General features: G+C 35.1%; 1 protein-coding gene across 4 annotated transcripts in view; it reads left to right on the forward strand.

The window, feature by feature from the left end:
• The window catches only part of DACH1 (dachshund family transcription factor 1), a 352274-nt gene that overhangs the window by 162714 nt on the left and 163009 nt on the right, over positions 1–26551 (forward strand). For all 4 annotated transcript variants that reach the window (XM_064713502.1, XM_064713482.1, XM_064713513.1 and 1 more), the window contains exon 3: positions 18591–18752. In XM_064713502.1, coding sequence (XP_064569572.1) covers positions 18591–18752 — 162 coding nt within the window. The remainder of the gene's footprint in view (positions 1–18590; positions 18753–26551) is intronic.

Raw genomic sequence — 26551 nt, forward strand, 5'->3', positions numbered from 1 at the left:
AATTTTCCCTAGCTTTAGCTGTGTAAGAAGTTAGCTATCAAGGAGGAGATTCATCTGCTAATATGTCTGAAATGTAGCTGTTGAAATCCTAACATCTCCTTTCATAGCCAGTGGAAAGTAGCAGACATCTCTAGAGAGTGATACATCTCAGGATAAAATAGGCCAACTCCAATCACCCTCTGGAAATGCCTGTGTCTCTTCATTGACTATAGGCAACCTAGATGAAGAGTTTGGTCTGAATGATTAAATTTTAGAAGGTTAATTTAAAAGTAACTGGGCGAAGCTGTTGATGTAGGTAAATTATTTTAAATATGTGGATGCAAACTATATCTGTGCATTGTCGGTTAAATGAGTCTTTATTGATATGTTTTAAAGTATTTGAGGAAGTTTAGTGTATTCTGGGTATAGTAATAAAAAGAAATAGGGAAATATTTATTCTTTTCATTTGCAGAGGATGATGTGTATCACATACATGCAACTTAGCAGGCAAACAAATCACGTTTTAGCCAAGGACTGAAACTTCTGCTATACCTCTGAATTCACTGTGAATTGTGTCTGCTTTAGGTTCTGGTAGTTGTGTTCATGGCAATACATGTGCATACTTTAGTGCACTTAAAAGACTGATAAATCTCTCCAAACTGGTAAATGCTGAATTCCATCTGCACTTCCTTACTGCAATAGTTCCTCCTTAAAAATACATCTTTAAATAGCTTATTTAGTGCCATTTCTATTTGTTTTCAGTGCTATAGGGGAGAATTTTAATATCAAAATTCATAATGTCCTGCAGTACTTTCAGCATATAGAAACACTGAGAGAAAGATCAGATTTGTCTAAGCTCTCTAGTTGGTAGTAGTTTTCCATGTCTTATTTTATTTATTAGATATGGATGTAATTTTTCATATCATTATTGCAAAGAAAATGCTGATTATTCTAATATCCATGCATATATATGCTTAAAAGCATGAACATCTAGCCTGAATAATGAACCTGGACACCTCAGTTGTATTAAAAGTTTATGTTCCTTTTGTCTTTAAAGTCTTTCTTTTTCTGAGACACCAGAATAAATTTGATTACTTATCTATTAAAGGGAGAACTTATATTAATTTTTGTATAAGTAAGGATGTACCTTATAAGCCGTAAAAGCCCCTCACATACACATGATCATTTAGACTGTAGATTGCTTTTATTTTATTTTGTCTGTGCTTTGAGTCTCTTAATCCATATTTGCCTACTGCATTTCAAAAGGGAATCAAATTGGTTTTGTGGTGCATTAATGTTTTATGCAATATTCCATAGAGAACATTAAATCAAAATAAAAGAAAAAGGTTGACCTCTAACACTTACACCCATTTCTTATGTCAAACTGGAAGATGTTGAAAGCCTTATATGGTCGTAACCCTTCTATCTAACTGTGACCCTCCTTAACATTAAGCAGGTGACTCGATTAAACATAAATCAGGCATAAAATGCCCTGCATGAGGCAGCACAGTGAATCAAGCAAATTATCAAATGGCAAAACTCGTTCTGTGCTCTGGGCAATGTAAGCTGCCAGCACTTATACATCAAAACTTCACTCAGTGTAAGATTGATTTTATTTTATTTTGTTTATTTTAATTCCCTACAGCAAGCTGTGTTAGTTGTGTAAAATGCTGTCTGCATCATTACGTTCCTAAGAAATGCTTTCCTTGTTTAGCAAAGGCCAGTTGCAATCTTAAGCAACGTAATCTATCTAGGACTAAATGTGCTGCTCTCTGTAGTGGATTCTAGTGTGGCTGATGTTTTGTGTAGTACTAGCAAAACTTAAGCTTCTATGATTGTATAGATTTTTTTTTCCTGTTTGTTTGTTTGTATACATACACGATCAACTTTTTCAAAAATACGAGCACCAAAGGGATAATGCTATAAAATTGAATCACCAGTAGCCATTGAAGATATTTTCCAGTCTCAGTGAAGATGCTGGGATTAAAGCGTGCAAGTCCAATCTTAAGGCAAGAATGAATTTTTATGTAAGATGATACATGTCTTCCTTTCACAGTTGCTTTTTATGCTGCCTTAAAACATGTCAAAATAATCCCCAGCAGAGGAGCCTAAAAGGAATGTCAGCTCTGTGGTTATGTAAATCGAATTGAGTGCTTTACAGCAGGTTAAGATTTTTATAACTCAGGAGTTGTTAACAGCCAGCTGGTTTGTATCTGTTTTTTATGGTTATTCTTGTCATAGGCAGCCTCCACAATTTTTAATTATATTTTATGGTATGTGTTTTCCCTCCTCTTGAATCCCACAGCCACTCTTTGCTTCAAAAGATATTTTCCACTGGGAAGAGGAGAAGCATTGCTTTGGGACTCCATCATTAGAAATACTGTTGTATAATTACCTCCTGGTAACAACAGAGGAGTGTGACTCTCCATCGCAGATCTTTAACTTGCTATGCCAGGATGGAAATCTGTAGTATTCTGCACACCCCGTTAGGCTGTGATGCCTGCAGCCCTTAACTCAGACTGTTCTGCTTTTAAGGAACTGATTTACAGTTTTTATTGCATTCACAATGCAAATTCCTCTTTGCTTCACACTCCAGGTTTGAATGCATGCTTTGTGCTTTGCAGATTTATCATATTCCGTGTTCTGGATCACCACTCATTTTTGTAACATACATCCTCAAAAATGCCTTAGTCTTTATTTTTGTTTAGTGACCATAGTAGTGATATTGGACAAACATAATCTTTTCAATGTTTTTGTAGCAGGATCATTTCAAGAGTACAGTCTGATTCCCATCTGGAGTAGAAATAATTTAACATATACTGAGCACTTTGTTGGAAAACAAAACATCATTCCTGACAGCCTGAAAAGCCAATGCCTTTTTTTTTTTTTTTGTTAGACTTCTCGAAGTTATGAAATATTTAGTTCTGTATAACTGTGAAGACATTGCCAGAAACTCCATTCTTGAATGTTTTACAGCATTTCGTGAGTGTCCTCCCTCTGCCAAAGGAAACGGAGTGCCTGTTAATTGTCTTTAATGGTAGATCCTCCTATTGAAACACCTCCTCTCCTTGCAGAAGTAATGATGTAAGAGCGAGAGGTTTAAATAATTGATCACACAGAGAAAGCTGTTTGTTAGATGGTTAAAAGACTGTTAAGCTTGTCAACCGTAAGATAACAAAAAGACTACTATGAGCCTGTTTTTTAGGTGATGCTGGGAAAATTAACACTTGTTTTTAGGTTAAGTCTAAAATAGTTACAGTCAATCTCACTTGAAAAGCCTATTTTGAATGTGCAAAGCAAATAATACATGCTTTTTTGTTGTATTCTAAGAATTGATTTGTGTAATCCAGTTTCATTATTTTAACAGACTGAAATCAATAGAAGTATTATCATCATACCTAATTTATTCAGACATTATGGCTCTATAGATCTTCTTGTATTACACAATATTATATTTAAATTTGAATGTTAAGTGTTTATTCTGACCTACTTATGCTCTAATGCCCAATGTCAGCAGCTTCTGAACTTCAAATATCTCTCTCTACTGCGTTGGCTTCATATTAATTTCTAAAGCTACACAGGGGCATGCTGTGTAACTTAACATAAACATGCAGGGTAAATAATTATTATCAGAATTAGCCTATCTGGTAAGCTGATTTTTAAAAATATATAATCCAGTAGGAAATTAAAAAAAAAAAAAAACCTTTTTGACAGTTTGCTGTAAAATAGCAAGTTTGCTGAAAATGAAGTTTGAATATTAGTAAAAATATACTGATATTTGCAAAATACTTCTCTCATTTTTCTTTCAATTTCTTTTCCCCATATTCATCCATTTTATAGTTAAGAATGGAGGTAAAAATAGTAATGATAAAAAAAAGAAGATACTCCTTAAAATGCATGAGATAAGGTACAATTAATACAGAAAAGGAACAATATATACTAAAACTGCAAGATATATATGACGTTGCTTTTAAAAAACACATTGTATAGTATATTGTTTTTAAAAAGATCACCAAAAACCCCAGGAAATCTCACAGATTTCATATTTAGCAGATTAGGTACGTACAAAATGTTTCATGTTTTAGGAATTAGAGGACTGCAGCCGCAGTTCATGGCTTCACCTTGCCACGTACCCCAGGCAAAACTGCTGATATTTGCCAACTGTGGCCCGCAAAAGTAATCATCATTTCTTTCTTCTCTAAGGCTGTTAAGGATAGTGTGTGCTGTTAAATTGTTCTTATTTGTTCAGGGTTCCAAAATATACCTACAGATGATAATCTGGAAACTAGAACTAATATATTGAATTTTAATTGCTTCCTGTAAAGGATAACATACCATAACAATTTGAAATAGGAATAGTTCTATCTTGAACAAACTCTGATTTAAAGCAGTATTTGAACCTTCCCTAAAGTCTGTGTTTGGCTGCCAATGAAGTTCTGAGACAATGAAAAGATACTGGCATATTTCAATTAGGCAGTAGTATGTCAAAGATACTCGTTAGGGGGCATGCAGTATGTGACCTTCTTGGAACAATTCATTTGAACAAACAAAATAACACAGTTTTGACTTAGACTTAATCCCAAAGTTTTCATACTTATCAGATATTATACATGAAGGTATTTTAGAGGAGAAAAGTCTGTGCCACATCCATGTAGATGGAAAAATGCATGAGCAGCTGAAGAGGCTGTTGTCCTCATCAGGCTTTAATTCCTTAATTTCTGCTAGACGGACCTTTGCATGAGAATTTCCCCCAATGTTTTTACTTCCCTGTTGAAAACAACCGCTGACTTTCTCCTTCGAGTGTGTACACTTTTGGGTTAGAAACAAAGTTGAGAATGTGCTTTTATGAAGTTCTCAACTCAAAATTAATGTAGTGATAAGAAATTAAGCATTATTCTACTGTATCCTTGAACAGGTAACCTGATGTAATAGATCTTAAATATACACCTGTTTTTTCTTGTCTGTAAAGGATGGAAAGATTATCAGATAATCATATTGTTTCTTTTTCTCTTCAGGCCATTAAAAAAAATCTGACAGCTTTATGGCACAATTAGATTAGTAGTGTATTTTTTTAATCCTTAATATCCTGTTTTTCAGAGTACAACTTCCTTTACAGTCAACAAAAAATAACTAGTCACATTTCACAAACATAAGCTAAAATCATTATATTCCTTCTGATTGTCAGAGATTTAGGAAGAGCACATTTAACACTTAAATAGCTCAGGTAACAACAGAAGGATGGAGATTTTTTTAAACTTCATTTTAATAAAGCCCCAAGTCGCTTTCATGGAATTAAGAATTTTTGACAAATCATCAGAAATTGAAAAGTGTTTTGATTTTTTTAAAAAGTGCTACACTATTGGTCTTATGCCCTCCCTGCTGCAGAGTTTGAATTGACCATGTGCTAATTTGAAATTTAAGTTGGTAAAAAACTTGTATCTGTTAATTTGATGGTTTCAAAAAAACCACCACAACTAAACTAATAAAAGTATTTATTTTCTATTCTTTCTTAGTGTCTCCCAGGCTCAAAAGTTTGTGGCCTTTTAAGGTGTGTGGTAAAATTGAAAGCAGCGTTTCATCTTCATAGCTCCTTTGTGGATTTTTATCCATGTACACTTTGCACTGAACTGCTGCCCTCACTTCTTGGGCAAATCTACCTTGAATTTATGGACTTTGTTTGACTTTGTTAGATTTGGAACAAGGGCTGAAAACAAAATTAATGCATGCTTGAAACTTTCTTTATTTTTAGAGCTTTGTACAACTCTTGACTGATTTGTATTGATAATCCTTCTGTAGAGTAAGGAAGTGTTATCTCCATTTAATGGGTAAAGGAATAAAATTAAAATGTAGATGGCATCTGATACTTTTTGGAAATCTCAGAATTAAAACTCAAGGGCCTCTAATTTCTTTTTCTGATGGTATTTTTAACTAAAAGGGTGAACAAAGAAATTCACATATTATTCAGATACTTTCTTTCAGTGTCTCTTCAGCTTCTTCTTGCTACCACCTAAGAATTTCCATAGAAAGTATGTTTGGCACTTGTGGTTAAGCAGAGGTCTTGTAGATATGGGGTTATGATCTTTTTGGATCTAATTTGCTGCTAACTGAAGATAAATTGTAAGAAAATGACAAACAGGAGACTCAGGCCATCAGCAGTCTAACCAAGCAACTGACCTAGGGGCATTTCTAAAGCTGCCAAAATAACTGTTCATATAATCTGTCAAAAAGCACAATCCTACTCTTGGATAAAATATCTTCCATAATTTGTATCTGGGCATTTTATATGAACATATAGGATGAGAAAAAGAAAGTTAATACAAGGTGAATTGTGCTATATTAATGGCATTCTTCAGATAGAATTCCTGCTGTAAATACTTGTGTGAAACACTCTGTTAGTGGAGGACAGATTTGTGGAAAGACAGCAGAAAGATAGGTGCTTTGAAATGGACTAAAGCTTTTTTTTGTTTGTTTGTTTGTTTGTTTGTTTGTTTATATGGTAGCTTGAAATAAAAATGTTCATTAAAATATTTCTTTTATTAAAAACACTAAGATTAAGGTGAAGTGATGCTGCGATTGGATGTAAAAAATATTTGATCCTCTTGAAAAAATTGATATTTCATAGAATCAGAACATGGTTTGTGTTGAAGCAGACCTTAGAGATCATCCAGTTCCTACCCCTCTGCCATGGGCAGGCACACCTTCCACTAGACCAGGTTGCTCAGAGCCCCATGCATCCTGGCCCTGAACACTTCTTGGGATGGGACATCCACAGCTTCTCTGGGCAACCTGTTCCATCACCCTCACAGTTTAAAATTTCTTCCTAGTACCTAATTTAAACCTACCGTCTTTAGCTGTTCTATCACTACATGCCTTTGCAGAAAGTCCCTCTCCAGCTTTCGTGTAACCCCTTTAGTTACGGGAAGGTGCTGTGAGATCTCCCTGGAGTCTGCTCCAGGCTGAACAACTCTCCAGCTCTCTCAGCCTGGCTTCACAGGAGAGGTGCTCCAGCTCTCTGATTGTCTCCATGGCCCCTCTCTGGACTCGGTCCAGCAGGTCCATGTCCTGCCTGTGCTGTGGGCCCCAGCTGAGCACGCTGCTCCAGCTGGGGTCCCACGGGGAATCACTTCCTTCAACCTGCTGGCCGTACTACATTTGATGCAGCCCAGGATGCAATTGGATTTCTGGCAATCTGTTAGTTTGGTGAGGAATGTCGACTATTCATTTAGGAGATTGGAAATATGAATCCATCCAAAATTCCTGTATATCATCAACATTGTAGGAGGCAATCTTTTTTCCATGCACTGAAGCCATTTTATAACTAATTTTATATTTCATGCTCTTTGATATGAGGAATACCAATCACTTATGCTTGAATAGCAGCAACTTCCATTGAAGGTAGAACATTTACTAATATTCACGGAAGTTTTCCCACAGTTTAAGCTTTCTTAGAAAAACCATGAGAATGGAAAAAGCTACTTGTAAATATTTTTCTTCAAAAACATGGTCAGTTGATTCAACACTATACTGCCTCCTTGAAATGTGTTAGCTGTAGTTGAGAAGGGCAGGATGTCAACAGGAAAGAAAGAAAAATATAAATACAACTGCATTTACACACAGAGATTTGATCATGGTACTACCTGGTGCATATATGAATGTCTCTGTAGATGATGTGCCGTCCTTATTAAATATTGTTACTGGAAGGACAGAATTGTGTTGATTCATCTTCCTTTATTGCATGAAACTTCACTGTATACACACACACACATATATAGATATACATACACACACACACACACACATATAAATATGGCTAGTATGCAGCTTAGATGAAATACAGTCCCCCTGTGGCCTGTTATTGCCATAGAAAATCTGTTTCAATAGATGAAGGAATTATTCTTTTTCAAGTCTGGCAAAGAAATATAGCATGTGACTAATACAACCAATTGGAGAACAGAGCAAACAAAGAGAATTCTAGAAATGTCTCATAAACTTCTTAAGGCACTGGCAGAAAAAAATCTCCTTAATGTTATAGGCTGTTAGTACATCACAGAATTAAATCTAACAATAGGTCTGCATCCCTTCAGAAGCAATTCCTGTGTTTTAGCATGTCTTAAGTAGTGATTAGAATTCAATTGTAAAGAAACTCAGCAATTTAATTTAAGAAATTGCATCAAATCCAGTAATTTTCATTCCTGTAAATGTCATGCATACCATAGACGTTTTCAGAGCTAATTTATTCTTCATTTTGGGAAATGTCCACCAGTTCTTTGGGCTATACAGTGAAAAATATTGATTATAATCAATGTTTTATATTTGCAGTCTTATTAGTTATCTGTACGTTTTCCAAAGTGACTGCACGTCAACATTAGTGTCAAATTGCTAGAATGATGTTCTGATTTCTAAGGTAAAGTAACAGTAGTGATCCTGTTCCGTGTTTTTTTAAAATTATTTATACTATAAATTTTAGTCTAGAAGTCATTATGCTGAAGACCAGTAATATCTAAAAAATACAAAACAAATACATGTACACTATATGTGCTATGTTTTTTTTTTGTTGAAAAATAAATTCATTTGGAATGTTGATCCTTTCATTGTTATGTATTGAGGTTGCATCTTGTAGTTGATTAAAGTTAGATTACTTGTAGTTGGGATAAAAATAGTGAGTTATTATCCAGATACTAATTAAATTTTTGCCAGTTATTTCTATTACTCACTCTCTGCTAAATGTGCAGTCTGTCTTGACAATCTGAATGTCAGATAAGTCAAAAACTTGGAATTTAGCAATGATCAGAAAGAAGGTCATAACCTGGAGGGAGGAGAAATTAGAAAGCACACGTCTCATTTTGCACTTGTGCGAGTGTTGAGAAGGTGGAGAAAAGTGATTTCCAGTAACTGATAGATTTGTGAAAATCCAAATCTCTTGATATACTGTTCATTAAAGGGTGAAGGAAAGATAATTAAATTATCTGCATCAAATTATAAGGTGGTTCTCCCCACAAAATGTGGACTCTGTGAAATAAATTGTTGTCATATTTTGTCTTTTTGTGAACACTACCAAGTTGAGAGGATCGTGGTAACATAAAGCTTTTTATTTCATCAATTATTTCTAGCAATGACCACATCATGAGGATTGCTCAGATTTCTGCCAAAGAGAATGTTTGGGTTCTCTTATGCTTGCTTATTTAATGACCTTTGAATGTTTATTCATAATGTGTTAGACAGTGGTACCAATCAGTTGTTGGCTACAAAGGATATGCCTTTCAGAAACAATACATATGATTATGCATGTATATCTGAATTTATAAATGTCTGCAGGTCTTCATAATACAGAACTGCAATTTTACCAATATGGTAGGAACTGTAGAAAAGCTACTGCATGTTTGTTTTTGTATTACAATCAAGTACAGTAATAATGTATCCATTATTTATACCACACTTTCCTTTTAATATCAGTAGCAGTCTTCAGATGTTTACTTTTTGTGTAGCAGACAATTCTGAGTTACAAAACGAAAGTATTTTGTTGAATGAAGTTCAGTATTCACTGAACACTCTGGGTGTGAGAGAACTTCCTTGATTTGAGGTGATAATTTGGCCTTAGAATAAAAAAAAAATTGGAATTATTATGTTTGGAAAAACCTCCAAGATCATCAAATCCAAATTTTGACAAATACCACCATGCCCACTAAAGTGTATCAAAAAGTGCTACATCTACTCACTTTTTGAACACTTCCAGGCATGGTGACTCCACCACTTGCCTGGAGAGCCTGTCTCAATGCTTAATTGCTCTTTCAGTGAGTAAATTTGTCCTAATATCCGTGCTTTGGTGAGGTGCTGGGACACAACACAAGTGCACACCGTGCCCCTGTTGAGCCATGGTTTGTACTGGAAAGAGATATTTTACCTTCAAATATGACATGCCACCCAAAGACATTAATCTAATGTCTTGGTCAACACCCAGGGTGCTACCTGGGGGATGTAGTGTTCTGTTACCTCCTGCAACAAGTAGAGCATAAAGGTGAGAGAGGACTGTCTGTGACAATTGGCTGCCTTTTCATCTGAAAAAAGGACTACACAGTGTTACCTGTGAGTCATTATCACAGCTACTTTGTACAGTATCACAGTTCTGCATCACAGTACAAACTCTGCTATCACTGTGCTCTAACAGTACATTTAGCCCCATGCCTTGCCTCTGGCACAGAATAATGCATAATGGATCTGACGAAACTTAAAAAAGAAAAGAAAAAGCAAAAGGGAAAAAAAAAAAGAGCCCCAAAGCCACAGTGCAGCTCTTGAAGTTACAATACTTCTAGTGAATAAAAGAGTAAAGAGAGAGAGAGGACTCTCCTGACCCTTACAGGTGAATTCTTTACATTCAGAAATGTGAAAATTCTCTTACTCAACTTGCTGTGTTAAAACACGGGTACATATGTCTTGAAATAACTAGTGGATTTCTGGAACTTTTCCCCACCGTTACATTGACTTCTGTTTTTCTAATGCTTGTCACAACCTGCTTTGCACACTGCAAATAGAGAAAAACAGTTATAGAATTTGTTAATGTATATTGTATTATAAAAGTTTCTTTTTAGGGGCAAGAGAATTCAAAACAATCTCTACTTTAAAGCTAAATATGACATAACAGGATCAAAATTGCTCTTTAAAGACATTTTAGGTTTTTTAATATGTGTAATTTATTTTAACTTTATTAAAGAATAAACCAGTGGAAACTTTATTTAAAGTATCGTGAAATATATATTTTGGACATTTACTGAAGATCTACTGCTCTAATCAGCAGCTGTGATATTTCATCTTAGCTAAAGCCCTGAATTTCTTGCCTTCTCTTTCCATGTCTAGGAATAATGCTGTTTTCACTTCCTGAGGTTGACAGGAGCCTGAAATAAGTCTGTAACTGACTATTCTTGGGCACCAGAAGTGAGAATCAAATCTTTCTTTCTTTGGGCAAAAGTGTTTCTTGAGGACCAAATCCATGAAGGCTTTGATAACACGTCACCTAAGTATTAGTGGGCTGTTTCGTCAGTGTTGGACTCAGTGCAGAGAACAGGTCCCTCTGGGAACACATCCATTCCACCAGAAGGCTATCAAAGCTAAAATTATACCATTGTGGTCCACAGCTAAAATCTAATTTTATTCTGATCTTGTTCTGGTGCCACAAATACTTATACACATGGATAAGTTAAATTTCACTCACATGGTTAGGCACGTGGACTACGGTGGGTCTGTGGGAAAGAATTTGGCAGTTCTGTTTGCAAGGCTGAAGTTTGGAGGTTGTAGGGAAACACTTCCATGAGACCATAAGACTGCCTCAGCAGTGTTTAGATATTAGTTTAATCAAAGAACTGTGTGCCATTACCCCAGGATCTGTGTCAAGCTGTGGATTAGGTTTATAAAAAAACTACAAAAGCTCCTGCTGGTTGAAAGATTATGAGCATTTAGCTACATTACTGTGGTTACAGGCACGAACACGTCTTTTCTGTATTTTTGAATTATAGCACTGTTGCAATTAGTTGTGTCCATCTAGTTATAAATTAGACTTAAGTTAAAGGCTTAGGTTTTTTTAAATACTGCTGGTCTTCTTATTGTTTTTGACTGTATAACATCAACTGTAATGCACTTCTCTAAGCTGGTCCCAAAGAGTATGTCAATAATAGACATTGTAGTTAGCAAAATCTAAGAACATTAAATGAAGAAAATTCACAGAGCACCAATAACCACCAGTAACTGTCATTATGTTAAACCTTTTAATTTCTCCTAACAGCAAGAACAGTATTGTGAGAACATGAGATAATACACATGAAAAGAAGAAAAGAGCTTCTATTTGTAAAAAGTGCAGGGAAGTTGTTCCCATAATAAGTCATTCTCTTAAAGAAGAGCAATTATTGCACTCTAGCAATGCAAATGTAAAACAGAAAGTCTTCCAGGAACCAACCGTCATTGTTACCATAATATATTGTCAGTACATATATGTTTTGCTTTCCCACATATCTTTTCTTTTTTTTTTTGGAACTGCATGGTATTTCGTTAAAGAGATTGTGGATCAGAATTTGGCACTTAAGGAAAAGTATTTTTTTATATTGTTCAAAGCTGACCTCTGCTTTTAAAAGGCTTGATCTGCACTTTTTCATCTGTTTAGAAGCATACATTTTTGGTTAAGAAATTGAAGACAATCTCTTTGTCTTTTTCCTAAGCTGGGAAGGTTGAGATAAAAAAGAATGCCTGCTTTAAAAGTCACACATGGCTGTAATTTAAGATTTTTTTTACCTCATTGTCCATAACAGTTGAAAGAAACCTTCAATGAAAGTTTATTAACTAGGCCAGTGCCTGAGGCAATAAAGGTTCATTTATTACCAGTTTCTTGGCTGTTTTTCTTCTTCTATTTTTCCGTTAAACTCATAGCGTAAGATAATACTTCACAAAATTAAACCTTTGACCTTCTGTGGAGTTAAGTCGCCTTTGATTAGATAAAGTAACAATTTATGGTCCAGCATGAGGTTGCACATGAAATGAATAATGCAACAGACTGAATGAGAACTGAGAATCTATTGCTTTTGAAAAGATGACTGTTGTTTAAGAAAGAATGTTCTCTCTTAATTGTATTGTATTGTGGCTGTGTGCATTCCAGTAGGATTTTAAATTGTTGCTGAAAACTGCAGTATAGCCAGGCAGTTATGCAACATACATTGTTTAATTCTGTCACAATTACACCAAGCCAATAATAAATTCACAGATTACAAAGCCCCATGAAGCTGTAGCAGTTAGTAATTTGTTGTGGTATTTGAAATGCACTTTGTGATTTCACTTTTTACTCTTCAGTACAAAGGAATACATCCACTAGAAAGAATAGCTTGACAAAATGTAAGTCGTCAATTCCATAAATGGCAAATATTAGTGATAAAATAATTCCATTTGCACATCTTTGAAGCATTATTTTTGAAGCATTTAAAAAAAATGCAGTGTTACTAAAACAAAAGGACACTGCTGCTTTCCACATCAATGTTTTATTTCTGCAACAATGTTATTAATTGTGGAGGACACATCTTAATGAGAAAGATTTTTAGTTTCAAGCCTTGCTGTGGAAATGTACATCTTTTGCTTGTTTATCCTAAATGCTATACCCAGGCCTCAAAATTCATATTGCAAGTTAGGAGTAGTTACAGGAAAAAGGTCTGATTAGACTGATGAACAACAGATGGTATGAGCTTCACCTATACTGGTTTTCTCCCAGTGCCAGACTGTCAGCTTCAGTTTAGTTACACCAGTCTAAACCATGGATGATTTTTTTTCTATGTACTCCTTCTTTAGCAATATTTGAAGTGCAGTTGTTTTTTTGTTTTTTTTTTTCTCATTAATATGATACCTTTAATAATCTTTAAAGGCCTTTAAGAGATACTAAAAAATAAATTATAAAAAATAAATTATCTAGATGAGCAGTTTATGCTGAACCACTCTAGTTGATCAGGAAAATATAGCTATGGGGACAGGGACCAGACAAAGATTTTTTTGATTATCCCAAAATAACATGTAATGAAATTTTTAGGATATACCAAGCTTGTTATGTTGTATCAATCCAGAAAGCTTAGCAGAAATAAGCTTTCTGAATAACTGTGAGATTCCAGGCATACATTATACATAAAGAATTCTTTTAGTGAAACTCAGTATATTTTAGCGGAACATTATGGTGAAGTTCTCCTTTTTGCAATCCAGTCTATGTAATCAGACCTCTGTCCTCCTGCAGATTGCTTTCCCCTTCTTGTTTTATGTATCACACTATATAAAACACCCATTAGATCAGAGACTAAGGTTAGGATCCTATTTCATTTGAAATAACTAGGCAGCAGCGTAATAAGCTACCAAAAACTTGTACCTGAACTGCTGAAACCCGTGAAACCAGTGCAATAACCTACAGTGATCAGAGTCAGGTCCTAGGAGGTAACCCTGCCTTTCTTTCTGAGGCAGATTTTTTTCAGATTTTAGTAGGAATCTTGCAAAAGTAAGAACCACAATATAAAATCTGGTATTAAATCAAGAAAGGGCTTGCATTTTTTTTCAAGTCAGTACCATTGAAATAAACTCCAGGCAAAAGGATTAAGCATTAATTTGAAATATTGAAAGGAGTTCTTGCAGAATTGAGATGAGATTTGGAACTCCTCCTATGCAATGAGTAAAGCGTTTCTGCAGAATGAACTTTCCAGCAAATAAATTAAATTAAATGTAATACACTGCTGACAGTTGTATTTTGGTTTTCTGCCTGTTCTGTGATGACAAAGGTAAAGTTTCTTGAAAATGTTGTAAAAGTCCTAAAGAAGGAGCTTATGTAAATACGCACATTACTGAATTTTGTAAGTAGCCATAAATATATGTATATAGACATATATAAAATAAAATATAATAGAAGCTAACAGTTGCATCAAGGAAATTATTGGAATGACTATTAGGAATTGTTATTGTTCTTAGGCATAATTATGCAAAGGAAGTTAAAAGTGAATTAAGATCAATTATTTAAATAATTCTGTAATTTGTCCCAGGATGAAGTTTAGGGATGCAATTAAAAAATTTATGTTTTGAGACATAGCCAAGTCTGAAAAAGTTCCACTCACAGGTCCTTTTCTATTTTGCTTCACAAATAGGATGTGTTGTAAGCTGTTCACCCCATCAAAACTGAAAGTTTTAAGAGCTTTCTCTTAAGGCAGGCAGGCAATACTATTTGTTGGAAGGCAGAAACCCTGGATGTGATTTAGTGCCCACCAGTAATTTGTGTACGTTTCGAAAACCTGTCATGATATATGACAGCTCTCTTGGGGACTTTGCTTTTAGAACAGAATTGTTTTCTGAAGATGCTCTGGATTTTTTGTCATTGTTTTCTGTTTCATTCACTCATTTTTCAGCGTTAGAGACCACACATACTGGGCTTACTTCTGGTCTCATTCTCACCCACGAAATTCTGACTTCAGTAGAGTTGCACGGGTGTAAATTAGACCAGGACTTGGCAGGAGAAAGCTTATGATTATATTTGGCAGAGACAGCAGGCTGCAACTTTATTAACATAATTAACAGCTACAAACACACCCAACAGGCCAAAGTAATCTAGTGACAGAAGAGAGAAGGTCTTAGCAGGAAAGGATCCTTCGCGCTCTCTTTTGGTGTTGTGCTTCTTGTTCCTGAGTTCCTGCTAAGGCTTGGCGAGCATTCAATTGAGCTGTAATTCAAATTCATACGGCTCCTGCAAGACACCTTGAACAGACTTTTGCTGATGAGTCTATAGGAACTGTCAGCAATACGGAGATTACTTCAGAAGCGTGATGGTTGAATCGAACTTTACTTTCTGATGTTTTGCCTTTTGAATTAAATTGTTGGACAAGATTAATTGCACGCAGTAAGAGATTTAAATGAATGGCTTTATAAAGCATTAAAGTTCTAAGTATGTCACATGGGAAAAAAGCTGTAAGGTTTAAATGAATAAATGTATTTAATGCATAAAATGTCTAGGCTAATTTTTTAATTCCTTTACAAACATATTGAAAAACCATACTTTATTCATCCATCTTAGTTATACTGCTGTGGTTGTGGTAATTTAATATTCCTGCTCTTTGCTAATCTTCTGGTTCAACAGAAGTAAACAATAGGTTTCATAAATTAAAAATACGCTCCTCAGAACATGCTTCTAAAGATAAAAAACAAGGCTGTAAACATTTATGACTGAAACAAACTAGATTGTTCAAATACTGCCATGATGTATCATGTATATCAATATGGCACTGATATCAGTTAGAATGCAAACAAGGTTTTAAATGATGTGCCCCTTCATTTCAGCTGGAGAATCCGCTTTACACCATCTGCCTATCAGATGGTTAGGAACCAGGACTGCGTATTAATGCCACATGTTCGATTTTCATTCCTCTTGTAATGGTTAGATTCATATTGCTAATAGCTGTGCATGAGCACTGTCGATGAAATTTGTGTGACGATGGAGTGATGAGATATTTATAAAGCTGCCTGTCTCACTGCATAATCAGCAGGAAGAATGCCAGACATAAACAACTTATCAATTTCAGAATATTAATGACAACTACCATTGCCTTTAATCCACTGAATATTTTGGCCTGAATACTTTTTAACTGTTCAAATAAATATTTGTAAAGAACAAAAGATACCTACGTGGCTATTCAGTGTGATCCTTATTTCTTTCATTTCAGTTGACTTTGTAGGTTACATTTAGTTATCTCATTTTTGAAGGTAACATTTCTGTAGTGTAGAGAAGTGTGCACCTTGGAAATTCCTTGGCTACTTATTGCAAGAGTAAATTGATGTTAAATAATGTTTACAACAAACAGCTTTTCCAAATAATATTTTTTTTTTTTAAATCCCAGGTATTTCCCTGTGTATGTACCCATACCGGGACTTTACAACTTAGTATTTTAAAAAATAAATATAGATACATAGTGGTGTATTAACTTCTGCTTATAATATATTTGCCTGCCTATACTAGAGAGTTAAGAAAGGTAAATTGGGCCCTATGCTGAAGTTCTGGTACACACAGTGCACCAGTGATTATAAAGCAAGTGGCTCTGATAACTGGCTTTGGGCCTCCCTTGCCACTTGCTCAAGGGATAGGAAAAAGCAGCACTAAAGGAGAAACTGTGCTGTAGACTGGAATTGCTGTAAGGACCACCATTAGGCTAGCGTTCTGAGCATTATTCCTTCCATTTCCCTCCTTACTTGCACCAGTGCTTGCGCACATTTCAGATTTGCATGGTTTCCATTAATTGCTGTATAGAAAACTAATCATTTCAGTCACTTCTGTGATTGTAAGAGAAGGAATGAAATTATTAGTTTAATTCCTACTGTTTAAAATTATCATTTTTTGCCACAAGCATTATCTTGCAAAAATCTTACTACAGAACTAAGCAATTTGTATTTTAGTTTCTCAGTCCCCATCCAAAGAGCATACTCTTTTTTTTGCAAATTTTGTAGCAAAAGAGGATTTTTATTTCAGGAATTCTGCATCCAGGTCATTATTCCAATGAGAAAGAAAACAATTGCAGGTGGTGTCACGAGTCCAGCATCTCTTTAGTATGTAATTTACCCCAGTACTTGGAAACACTTTAAAACTGCTGGTGTAGAAGCAACCAAGAATTTGTGGCCTGCTGTTGTAATCATTGAATATAATGTACCAGGATATTCCTCCAAATAATTGTTATTTAAAAATGCTGGGTTTAGCTTTTCAGGGATGTATACGTATATTAAAAAAGGAAGTATAGGTTATTGTGTTGTTTAATGAGCACCGGATGCAAACCAAAGTTCAGAGGTGCACCATCCCTTTTTCTGTGGCCAAATTTAGGGACTGTAACCAAATTTGTATAATGTATGGCTTCATATCCTTCCTCTAAGGTAAAAATATAATTGGAAGCAATCCATGTTATTGTCAATACCTTTTTAAGATCAGAACATGCACAATTTGTGATAGTAGCAGAAGCTAAAATAAAAGTAAACCCTCATATTTATTCATCTTCTTATTTATTTTTGGCTTTTGATACATCTTCTACCTGAAACAGCACTTTTGTAAAGAATATTGATCTGTAATTATCACTTGGTCAGTAATTCTCATTACACTTGGAGGTGTTAGAAGTCAGCCCGTGAGGAGGGTCAGGAGCTGGAACTGTTTGCTAATCTTTATGTGGTCATGCAAAGCAATAAGGGAAAACAACCTTCAGTCAAGCAACAATATATTCAAAGGCACCTCTTATGCCACCTCATAGATTTCCTGATGTCTGCTCACCTTCTGCTTTTTCCCTGCTGGAATTTGCCTTCTGTCCCTCCCCATCCCTAGCCAAAAACATGGCAAAAGTGAGCTTGTTTTCCATGTAAGGAGTCAAAGGAGACAACAAGGGACCCTGGGAAGCAATGGTGCCAGCAATATTTACCTCAGTGGCCTGGGATTATTTGCTTATTTGGTCTTTCCTGCTAAATTGCACTCTTCCTATGCTAGACAGCAACCTTAGAATAGTAAATTGTGGCGTTAGTTCCTCTTGAGATCCATAGGACACTTCACACCTCTCAGAGTAGCTGAAAATCAGACAAGCAGGCACCTTTAAACTAATTACATGGAGTTTTTCAAGCCTTCTCCACATTCAGGGCAAGAATCTTGATTCAAAATGACTGAGGGTCTGTTCTCTTCACGTGGCATCACAGGCGTGTTATTTCTGTTTTCTTTAGCATTACTAAAATTAAAGATCTGATGGGAATTTTTTTCCAAGTATGGTTACTCACCTATTCATAGTCAGACAGGACACCATTTTGAAGCTAAATTAGATTTTTGACTGCATCTGTTTGTAGCTGCATCTCGTTGTGATTTTATTATGAATGCACTTACTGGACACCAACTTAAAGTTTAGATGAATGTACAGGAGTAATTATCTAAATACAGTGTGAAATATTTTACTTGAAAAAGTTGTTAGTTTTCAAAGCCAATAAGAGGAATAAAACTCTGCAATGCTCTCTGTTCTTATGTAACAAGCATGAAGGAATAATAACAGTCCCTACAATAATGGAGACTCATAGAATAATGAATATTGAATTTTTTTTATACTTCTTTGCAGGTCTGACAGCAGCAGCTGCAGCAGCAGCAGCTGCCACCAATGCTGCCATAGCAGAAGCAATGAAAGTGAAAAAAATCAAATTGGAAGCTATGTCCAACTATCATGCAAATAATAACCAGCATGGAGCAGACTCTGAAAATGGAGATCTGAATTCAAGCGTTGGTAAGTTTCAGACATAGCATTAATATATGTCCATAATACTGAGATATTTTATTAAAATGGCAATCTTTCTGAACTTCCTTCTGAAGCTTTGATTTGGTGTAAAAAGTTGCATATTTGTTTTCCTTTTCTTAATGTTTTCAGTTTTATTTTGTACCTGACCTTTACACACCATTCAGTGTTGTTGTTACTATTACAAAAACATTCTTTTCTTCACAGGCTACTTTTGCAGACTCCAGTTAATATTTTCCATGAAAGAAAGTGGTTTGATTGCTTAGAGTTCATTTTTCAAAGTACAGGTGGAGTGACAGATGATGGTGTCAAAGTGAAATTTAACAATGTCTCCTGCTCAGTGTGCTGGGTATTGACTTTAGGTAATTCAGAACACAAGCTTGAAAGCAAAATATTTCATACTTTCATGTGCCCTGTGACAAAAGGAAAACATACATACACAATAAATTCTGCCATGCTCTGCAGTTCCTATCATATTTTATTTTAATAAACACGTTCTTAAAATGTAGTTAACATTTTTTTCCATTTCTTAAGCAGCCATCAGCAACTCTTGTTCTTTTTCAAAAAGGAATTGTTTCAGTATACTTTATTCATTTGTTTGGACAATTTGTTTTGCTAAAGCATACTTCAAAGCTAGGATAACTTTTGTTGTTGTTGATTAAATCTTTAATCATCTGTGTGTGTCTGCTGTAAAATGTTTTGTTATGCCATTTCATTGTATTGGATCCTTTTATCATGTTGAGACAGTATTAACTCAGCAACAGAAATTCAATGACAAGAGGTACATTCAGAAGACTGCAGGGAAGATTGGTGTATACTGGAATCAAATGGCCTCAGATAGGCTTTTTTTGTTTGTATTTTGACCCTTTGTCCAGATTTTTTTTTTTTCTTTAGATTTTCATCTTCTAAATACATTTGGAATTAATCTGAGAGGGTATGCACTAGCCTTAACATAAATAAATACATGTTTGAGGGCAGTGTTTCTGTACAGTTCAGTAGGCATCGGTAGGGTATTATTTAGAAATAATATGAATTGCAGTTCAAAGTACAGGATCACTTGGGTACATACTACTGTAAATAGCAACAATATGCGTGCATTACTGCACAAGGAGATTATATGATTGGTTTTGTTTTCCTTTTAAACAAAGGCTTTAAAAATACCTCTATGATGGTGAAGAAAATAGTCTTAAATTACTGAGATACCAACATATGCGGTTACTCTAATACAAGTGTAAGGATTGTTCTCTTGGAGAAAAACAAGAGGGTAGAGTGCAGGTGTCTTTGAAATCTGGGAGGAGGAGATAGGTACAAATGAAGTGGAAGGACCAGTTGGCCTCTAGCACACTGGGAGAAAAGTGAAGTAATGAGAAAGGGTGAACAGGGTAAGTACAAGCTGAGAAGATAAAGAGTGTGCACTAGAACTAGAAGCTAATTTAGATTTTCAGGCTTAGATGAATCCATTATGTGAAATAAAATGTTCAGATATACTGGTTTGTGGAGCTGCTATTCTGCTTGGCAGTTCTAGTTATAAACCACATGTGCATCCATGGGGATGGAAAAATTAATCAGCATCTAAACCACACAGAGTATTTGTAAAAGAGTGGATAGAAGGAATATCTGAACTTCCTCTGAGTAAAAAAGAAAAATATCTATTTTGAAATCCTTGTTTTAGGCAAAATTTAGATAACTAATATGCTCTTAGACAGCCTAATCATTTTCCCTATTTAAGAAAATACATTCTAGCTATTTTAGTAAGGCAAACTTAGTGAAGCAAGATTATTTATTGTCATTGTCAAAATTTTCTCTCAGCCCCTTAACTTACTTGTTAGCTTCAGTTAATTTCCCAATTTAACTGAATGAAGAATTGAGTTAATTTTGTACAGAAAAAAATGGCTCTTCTGAGTAGAGTGAATAGCTTTCCAGTTGTCTCCATTGCATGAGGAATGGTTCTGAAAATACAGTTTTCTTGTCTGTGCATCTTGTCTTGAGCTGCACCCTTCATGCAGAGGATTTCTCAAGAGCAATTTGATTTATTTGTTTGGTTTTTTTTTAATAGTGAACCCTGTCTAGTGTCCAGTGTTGGTCATGCATATGGAATCAGAGAAGTGACTCCTATGCTACTAATGTCAGGGTATTGTTAGGTTCATGAAGAGTTAAGTTCTTTGTTTATTAGTTGCATTTTTGAAAATTAGTACACTGTATTATCTTGACAAGAGCTCATATTTCAAAGGTGTTGCTTGTAGTAAGTACGTACACTTTCTTCACCTGCATTTTTTCAGGAGTGTGTTTATTTATGTATTTTCAAATAAATATTAACAAGTCCATATACCAGTAATGTTTTAAATTACAGCTTGCTAGGGAAGAATATGAAATATTACATTACTGAATGTTGACAGGAGGAAAGAATAAAACGAAAGAAAACAACCTGATTTTAGTTTACATTTTAAATTAGCTTATGTGCCTGACCAAACTGGAAACGAGCAAATGATCCAATCAGGCCAAAAACTTAACTGAGTCATCCTAGCCCATATGTAGCAGGAATTATGGTGGGTGTGGATTTACCATTCTGTGCTCCAATGCTTACATAAAGGTGGATAAATAAAATAAGGGCCCTTATTTTAGTTATCGTGTTGACACGTCAGGTTTACTTCTGAATTGTCTTTTTTTTTGGATTTAATCAAATGCTTTATGTGAATTACAGAAGTAATTCTTGTGGTCAAGCATTGTATAATTATACAGAGCACTACACAAATTTATTAACTTGGTCCTTTGTAACAATGGCCAAAAGGTTAGTGAATGAAGGGAGTTAAAGGAAGCCAATGATACTAATAAGTAATTATTTTATATCTTTGTTTTGCTGGTAACCTTGAGCTTGCATCCTCCCACCAGAATTATCATTTTAGAAGGGAAAAAAAAAAAAAAGAAATTACAGAGGAATCAGAGTGAGGTATTAGCACACTGAGTAAAATATATGGCTGCAACGCCTTTCTCCCCCATCCACAATCAATTGGATTCTTTTAGTTTAATATTTACTTGCTAAGATGAGATGCTAGTCTGCATGGTGATAAACAGTCTGCTACTGGCATCTGAAGGTGACCTGTCAGTTCATATGGACAAATCTCCTGCTTACTGAAATGTACAAAATAAATCATTAAAGCAGGCAGGTGCTCATTCCCAGATTTAAATCACCATAGATTTATGATTTGAATTAATGCTTCATTTGGTCATAGAAATAGATGCTGAGACAAATGATATGCAGTGGTTGGGGCTTCCATACTGTAGCCATCCTAATATTGATTACTGAGATGTCTTTGCAATCTCTTGTTTATATCAAGTACTGTCTTGTGACAGCTTGGCTGATATGAGCTACATTGCAGATAAGAAGGAAAAATGTCCCAGGTTCTTTTTAGTGGCAATCCTACATACAACATGCAGGATAGATAAATTATTGGGGTATTGTCTAAAAAATGAATTCCGTAGGGCAGCAAAGGAAAAAGAAAGATTATGCTCTGTGCTGGGGATTTTTTTGTTGCTGTTGTTGGATTTGGTGGGCTTTTTTTCTTTTTTTTTTTTAGTTTGGTTTGGTTTTTTAAATTAATTGCAGAAGGAAAAGAAAGAGACTGGCAAGGTCAAATTTTAAATTTCACTGCTGAGGTTCTACTCTTTGTCATATTAGCATCTTAGTGTGATGTTAGGATCAGTTGTACGTTTACCATCTGATGCTCTGAAGCAATGCATGGGTAAAGCAGCTCAATCATTTCCTCGCTGCTTAAGTACTTACTGCCCTGCTGTCCTACTTCATTAACCTGCAGCAGCAAAAGATAAAAGCCTTTGAAAATAAATACCTTTTAAAAGCTATTTTTGTGGGCTAGAGTTTGCTATCTATAACTTGTTAGGAAGTGAAGAACAGTCCGTATACTTTTGCTTCCCGAACATTTTATATAATGAAAACACTGTGCATACACTTTAGGGAATACTCAAAGGATTTGTTAAGACCTTTGCCACTTGCTAAAATATGACTCATAAAACTTGTAAACAACTATCAACAATAGTAAATTACTTACTTAGTAGGAAATGAGTTCATATCTATTCAAAATGTGATCTCAAAACAGATGTCCCAAGAAAATGTCATTGTTTAAACGACATTCATACAAAAAAAATGCTATTATTTCTTTAAGGAAGTGAAGCAATCATGAAGACTTTGGTGTTCTTAATTTCTAAACACAGTTAGGAAATACGAGGCAACATTTTACACTTGGCTAGCATGTTAATCCATAAACAACTACAAAATGTGTTGAAAATTAAGATATTTTCTTGGCATGTTAGGTTTCCTCTTCATCTGCATTACCTTGCAATATTTAAAATTATGAGGCAAATACAAGGCTTCCTGTGATGTGTTGTTCAAAGGTAAAGCTTGTTTGTATACAGTTATTTTTTTTCATCTAGAATCAGAGATAAAATGATTTAGGTGAAATTATTTTTCTCTGGTGACCTTGCCCAATAATAGAACAGTACAAAATGCAGTAATTTCCTTTTTCTAAACACACGTGTCTATTTTAAGGGAAAGAAATACTTTTATGGTTTCAGGAAAAAGTCTTGGAGACCTTGAAAAAGCAAATAAAAGGAAACAGAGAATGCAGGCCACTGAGCACAGCTCTGCAGTTGCACATCTGATTCTCTGCCTTGGCAATGTTAATGAACCTCAAATCCTCCCTATAATTAGATGAGGGAATTGCTTATATTTTCTAACAGATGATGCTGCTGTAATGAAACGATTGGAAACGATTGACAGGGAACTTAAAAGTGTCTACAGTAGTCATTTAGTTTCCGGGTTTTGGGTTTTGGGTTTTTTTTTTTTTTTCTTCTTTTTCTTTTTTTTTTTTTTTTAATGTAAAAGAAGATTGGCTGTAGATACAGGTCCTGGGAGAGGTAGTAATTTACACAGAATGCTATGACAGGTGTCTTTGTATAGCATGGAAATAAAATGGAAGGAAGAGGAATGATGGGCAGGCATGGCAATTTTTTGGGAGGGGGTGTCCTGTGCTTATTCTGCCTGGGTTCTTTAAAAGGGGCCGAGACTCAAGAGATGGATCCGGATTGAGTGCACAGCTGTAACTGCTGATGAGCTAATTGCTCCTTATCTCTCAGCCCCATTCATCTTCATTTTTTACCAATTACTGAGAATTATCTGTGTTCTCAGTTGGATATGAGAGTTAATCCTTTTTGGTTAAGCTGGCAGTACTGTGAGCAGATTCCAAATCATAGGGTGAAAAAGCCAGAGCAAGCTTGTTCTCAAACTCTCTCCAGTTCAATGACAGTATCAGTAGTTCATAAGAATTTTTCTATTGTTTAACAGATTAAACACTGGGCTGGTTTTTTACTTTTATACTATTATTAATATGTATTTTTCTCTTAGTGTAAACTGAATGAGTATATTCCTAGGTGGATGTATTTCCTTTCTGAAAGTATTGCAAAAATGAAAATAAGCTAAACATTAACTTCAGACCAGGAGGATTCTTTGCAGCATGTCAGTGTTTATTGTATGATACACAGCACTTCTTTTAATGACGAGACTGTGCATGCAACTTTTACGTCGTGGGACATTAGACAAATGCTTGTCAGTGATAGATATCTACTTTTGTAAATTTGTTTGAGATCTGTAGGTGAAAAGTGCTGTCTAGGTGCTTGCAAAAGCATAATCATACAGCCTTAAGGACAAATGTGCTATGTGGAGCACATCGTATTTCAAGCTAAAGGGATGCTTTCATAAAACTGTGCTTTGGGAACACACAGAACACCAGAAACAGATCATTTAGTTATAATCAGGTCACTAAACTTTTTTTTTTCTAGAATTTTGCTTGTCATGGGAAAAAAATCTTGCATCCTATAGCTAAAATGTAATGTTTGTCTGTCAACTAGGAATATAATTAGTCCATATCTGCTTCCCCAGACTTTAATTGTGATGGTTAAATTTGCTAAACAAGGCAATAACTGGTTGTTATGACCTGAGCACCAGTTAGTAAATTAGGAGAATTATTAGCAAAGATTCAGCATTTCATATTGGAAGGTCAGTTGTGCTGTAACAGTTCCCTCATCTGGATTAAATCTTCACTGTGAAGTTCATTGAAACAAATGTGGACATTTGCATCTGAGTCACCTTAGACTCAACAGACAGCAATAGGCACTTGTAGGGGTGATCCATCTCATCCTAAAGTAGATGGCAAAAGTAGATCAGATAAATTGCACCTTACAAGTGCTTAGTCATGCGACTACCAAGTTGTAGTTACATAAAGGAAGTTAAATGAATGGATCTCACTCTCAGTGCATGCAATTAATATTTTCTGGAATAAGATTTGAAGATTTGAAGGAGGTAACAGGTCTTTTCCAAGACAGTGATGCAGTCATGGCAAAATAGTGCTTCAGGCACAGTGAAATAGAAAAGTAAAAGAGATAAATTTACTCTTCAGAAACAGCAGGTGAGAAGTTTAGCTGTTCTCACAGAAAACTATTTAAAAATAAATATACTCAGAAGTTTTCGTGATTGTATGGGTATGCTGCTTCTGAAAAGAGTGGTTTTACCTACATGAAGCATAATACAGAGCAGGCTTCTAAAACTGCAGAAGCAAAAGCTTCCAGTGTGACATTTGTGCTTTGGGCTTGCTATGAAGCTGTATTGAGTTCATGGAAAAATCTAAATTAATAAGTCTATCTTGTCAGCAAGATAAAGAGAGAAAAAAAAAAGCTATTTATATTGTTTGATCACATTTACTTTATTTCCTGTTCCATGAAAGATAATCCTAATTGGATAAATAGTTGGATAATTTAATCTTCAATGTGATTTATTTTCAAAATGTGTACTTTATTGTTATGGCCATTTTTCTTTTTATTAGTGCCGTGTAGGGAACTAACAAAATTGTTAAGCTTTCATTCCGTTTTGTTTCATTGTTCCTTGTTATCTGCAGTAAATATAGTAAAACCTGATATTGTGGATGTGCTATGTTAAGAAATATAAGTTTAATACACACCTCATTTTACTAAGTAGTTGCAATAGTCTACAGGATCATCATAAATATTAATTAGAAGCCACTTTTTTTAAAAGAAAACACTAAATTTTGGGGTTATTAGTTCAGTTTTAGGATATGTCGTCTCTGGTGGAATAAGTGACGATGTCATACAATTATTAAATTACCATCATGAAAATGTGTCTCTTTTCTGTGTTACAGACATGTAAATATGCTATATTACCCAAAGAAATATTTTCTCTATAGTTATATAGATATTTAAGAAATGCAGAGTTTTTTCATTCATACGCACGACAAAGGACTACATTGAGCTGCATTTATTTTTGGGACAGAATTTAAAATATGCATCCTATTCTGACTGGTGTGTATGTTTCTGAGTTGTATGAACTAGGCAACAGTTATTTTTAGGGCTAAAGGTAATTTCATAGTATTGAATGCTTGGAGGGTTTTGTTTAATCAAAATATCCTGGGGCAGGAGGGGAAAGAAGTGTCTTTCTAGAGACTCAGACTGTATTTGCAAACATAATATGCCTGCATGTGTCTGTGTTCAAAGGAGCATTTTTGGCGATTCTCCAGGTAATGGAAAGGCAACCATAGGCCCCAAGTTAGGCATCTACTGTATGAAATTTTCTTAAATTGAGCCCGTGCATGTAGAAAATTGTGTACTCTGGCAGTTCTTAAAAACTGCATTTTATAGGTCCTTTCTCATCAGCAATGTCAGCGGGATGTACATGGAGATGCATTGCCCTTGTCTCAGAGTTTGCATTC

The sequence above is a fragment of the Zonotrichia leucophrys genome, chromosome 1 (assembly GCF_028769735.1).
Source record: "Zonotrichia leucophrys gambelii isolate GWCS_2022_RI chromosome 1, RI_Zleu_2.0, whole genome shotgun sequence".
NCBI lineage: Eukaryota > Metazoa > Chordata > Aves > Passeriformes > Passerellidae > Zonotrichia > Zonotrichia leucophrys.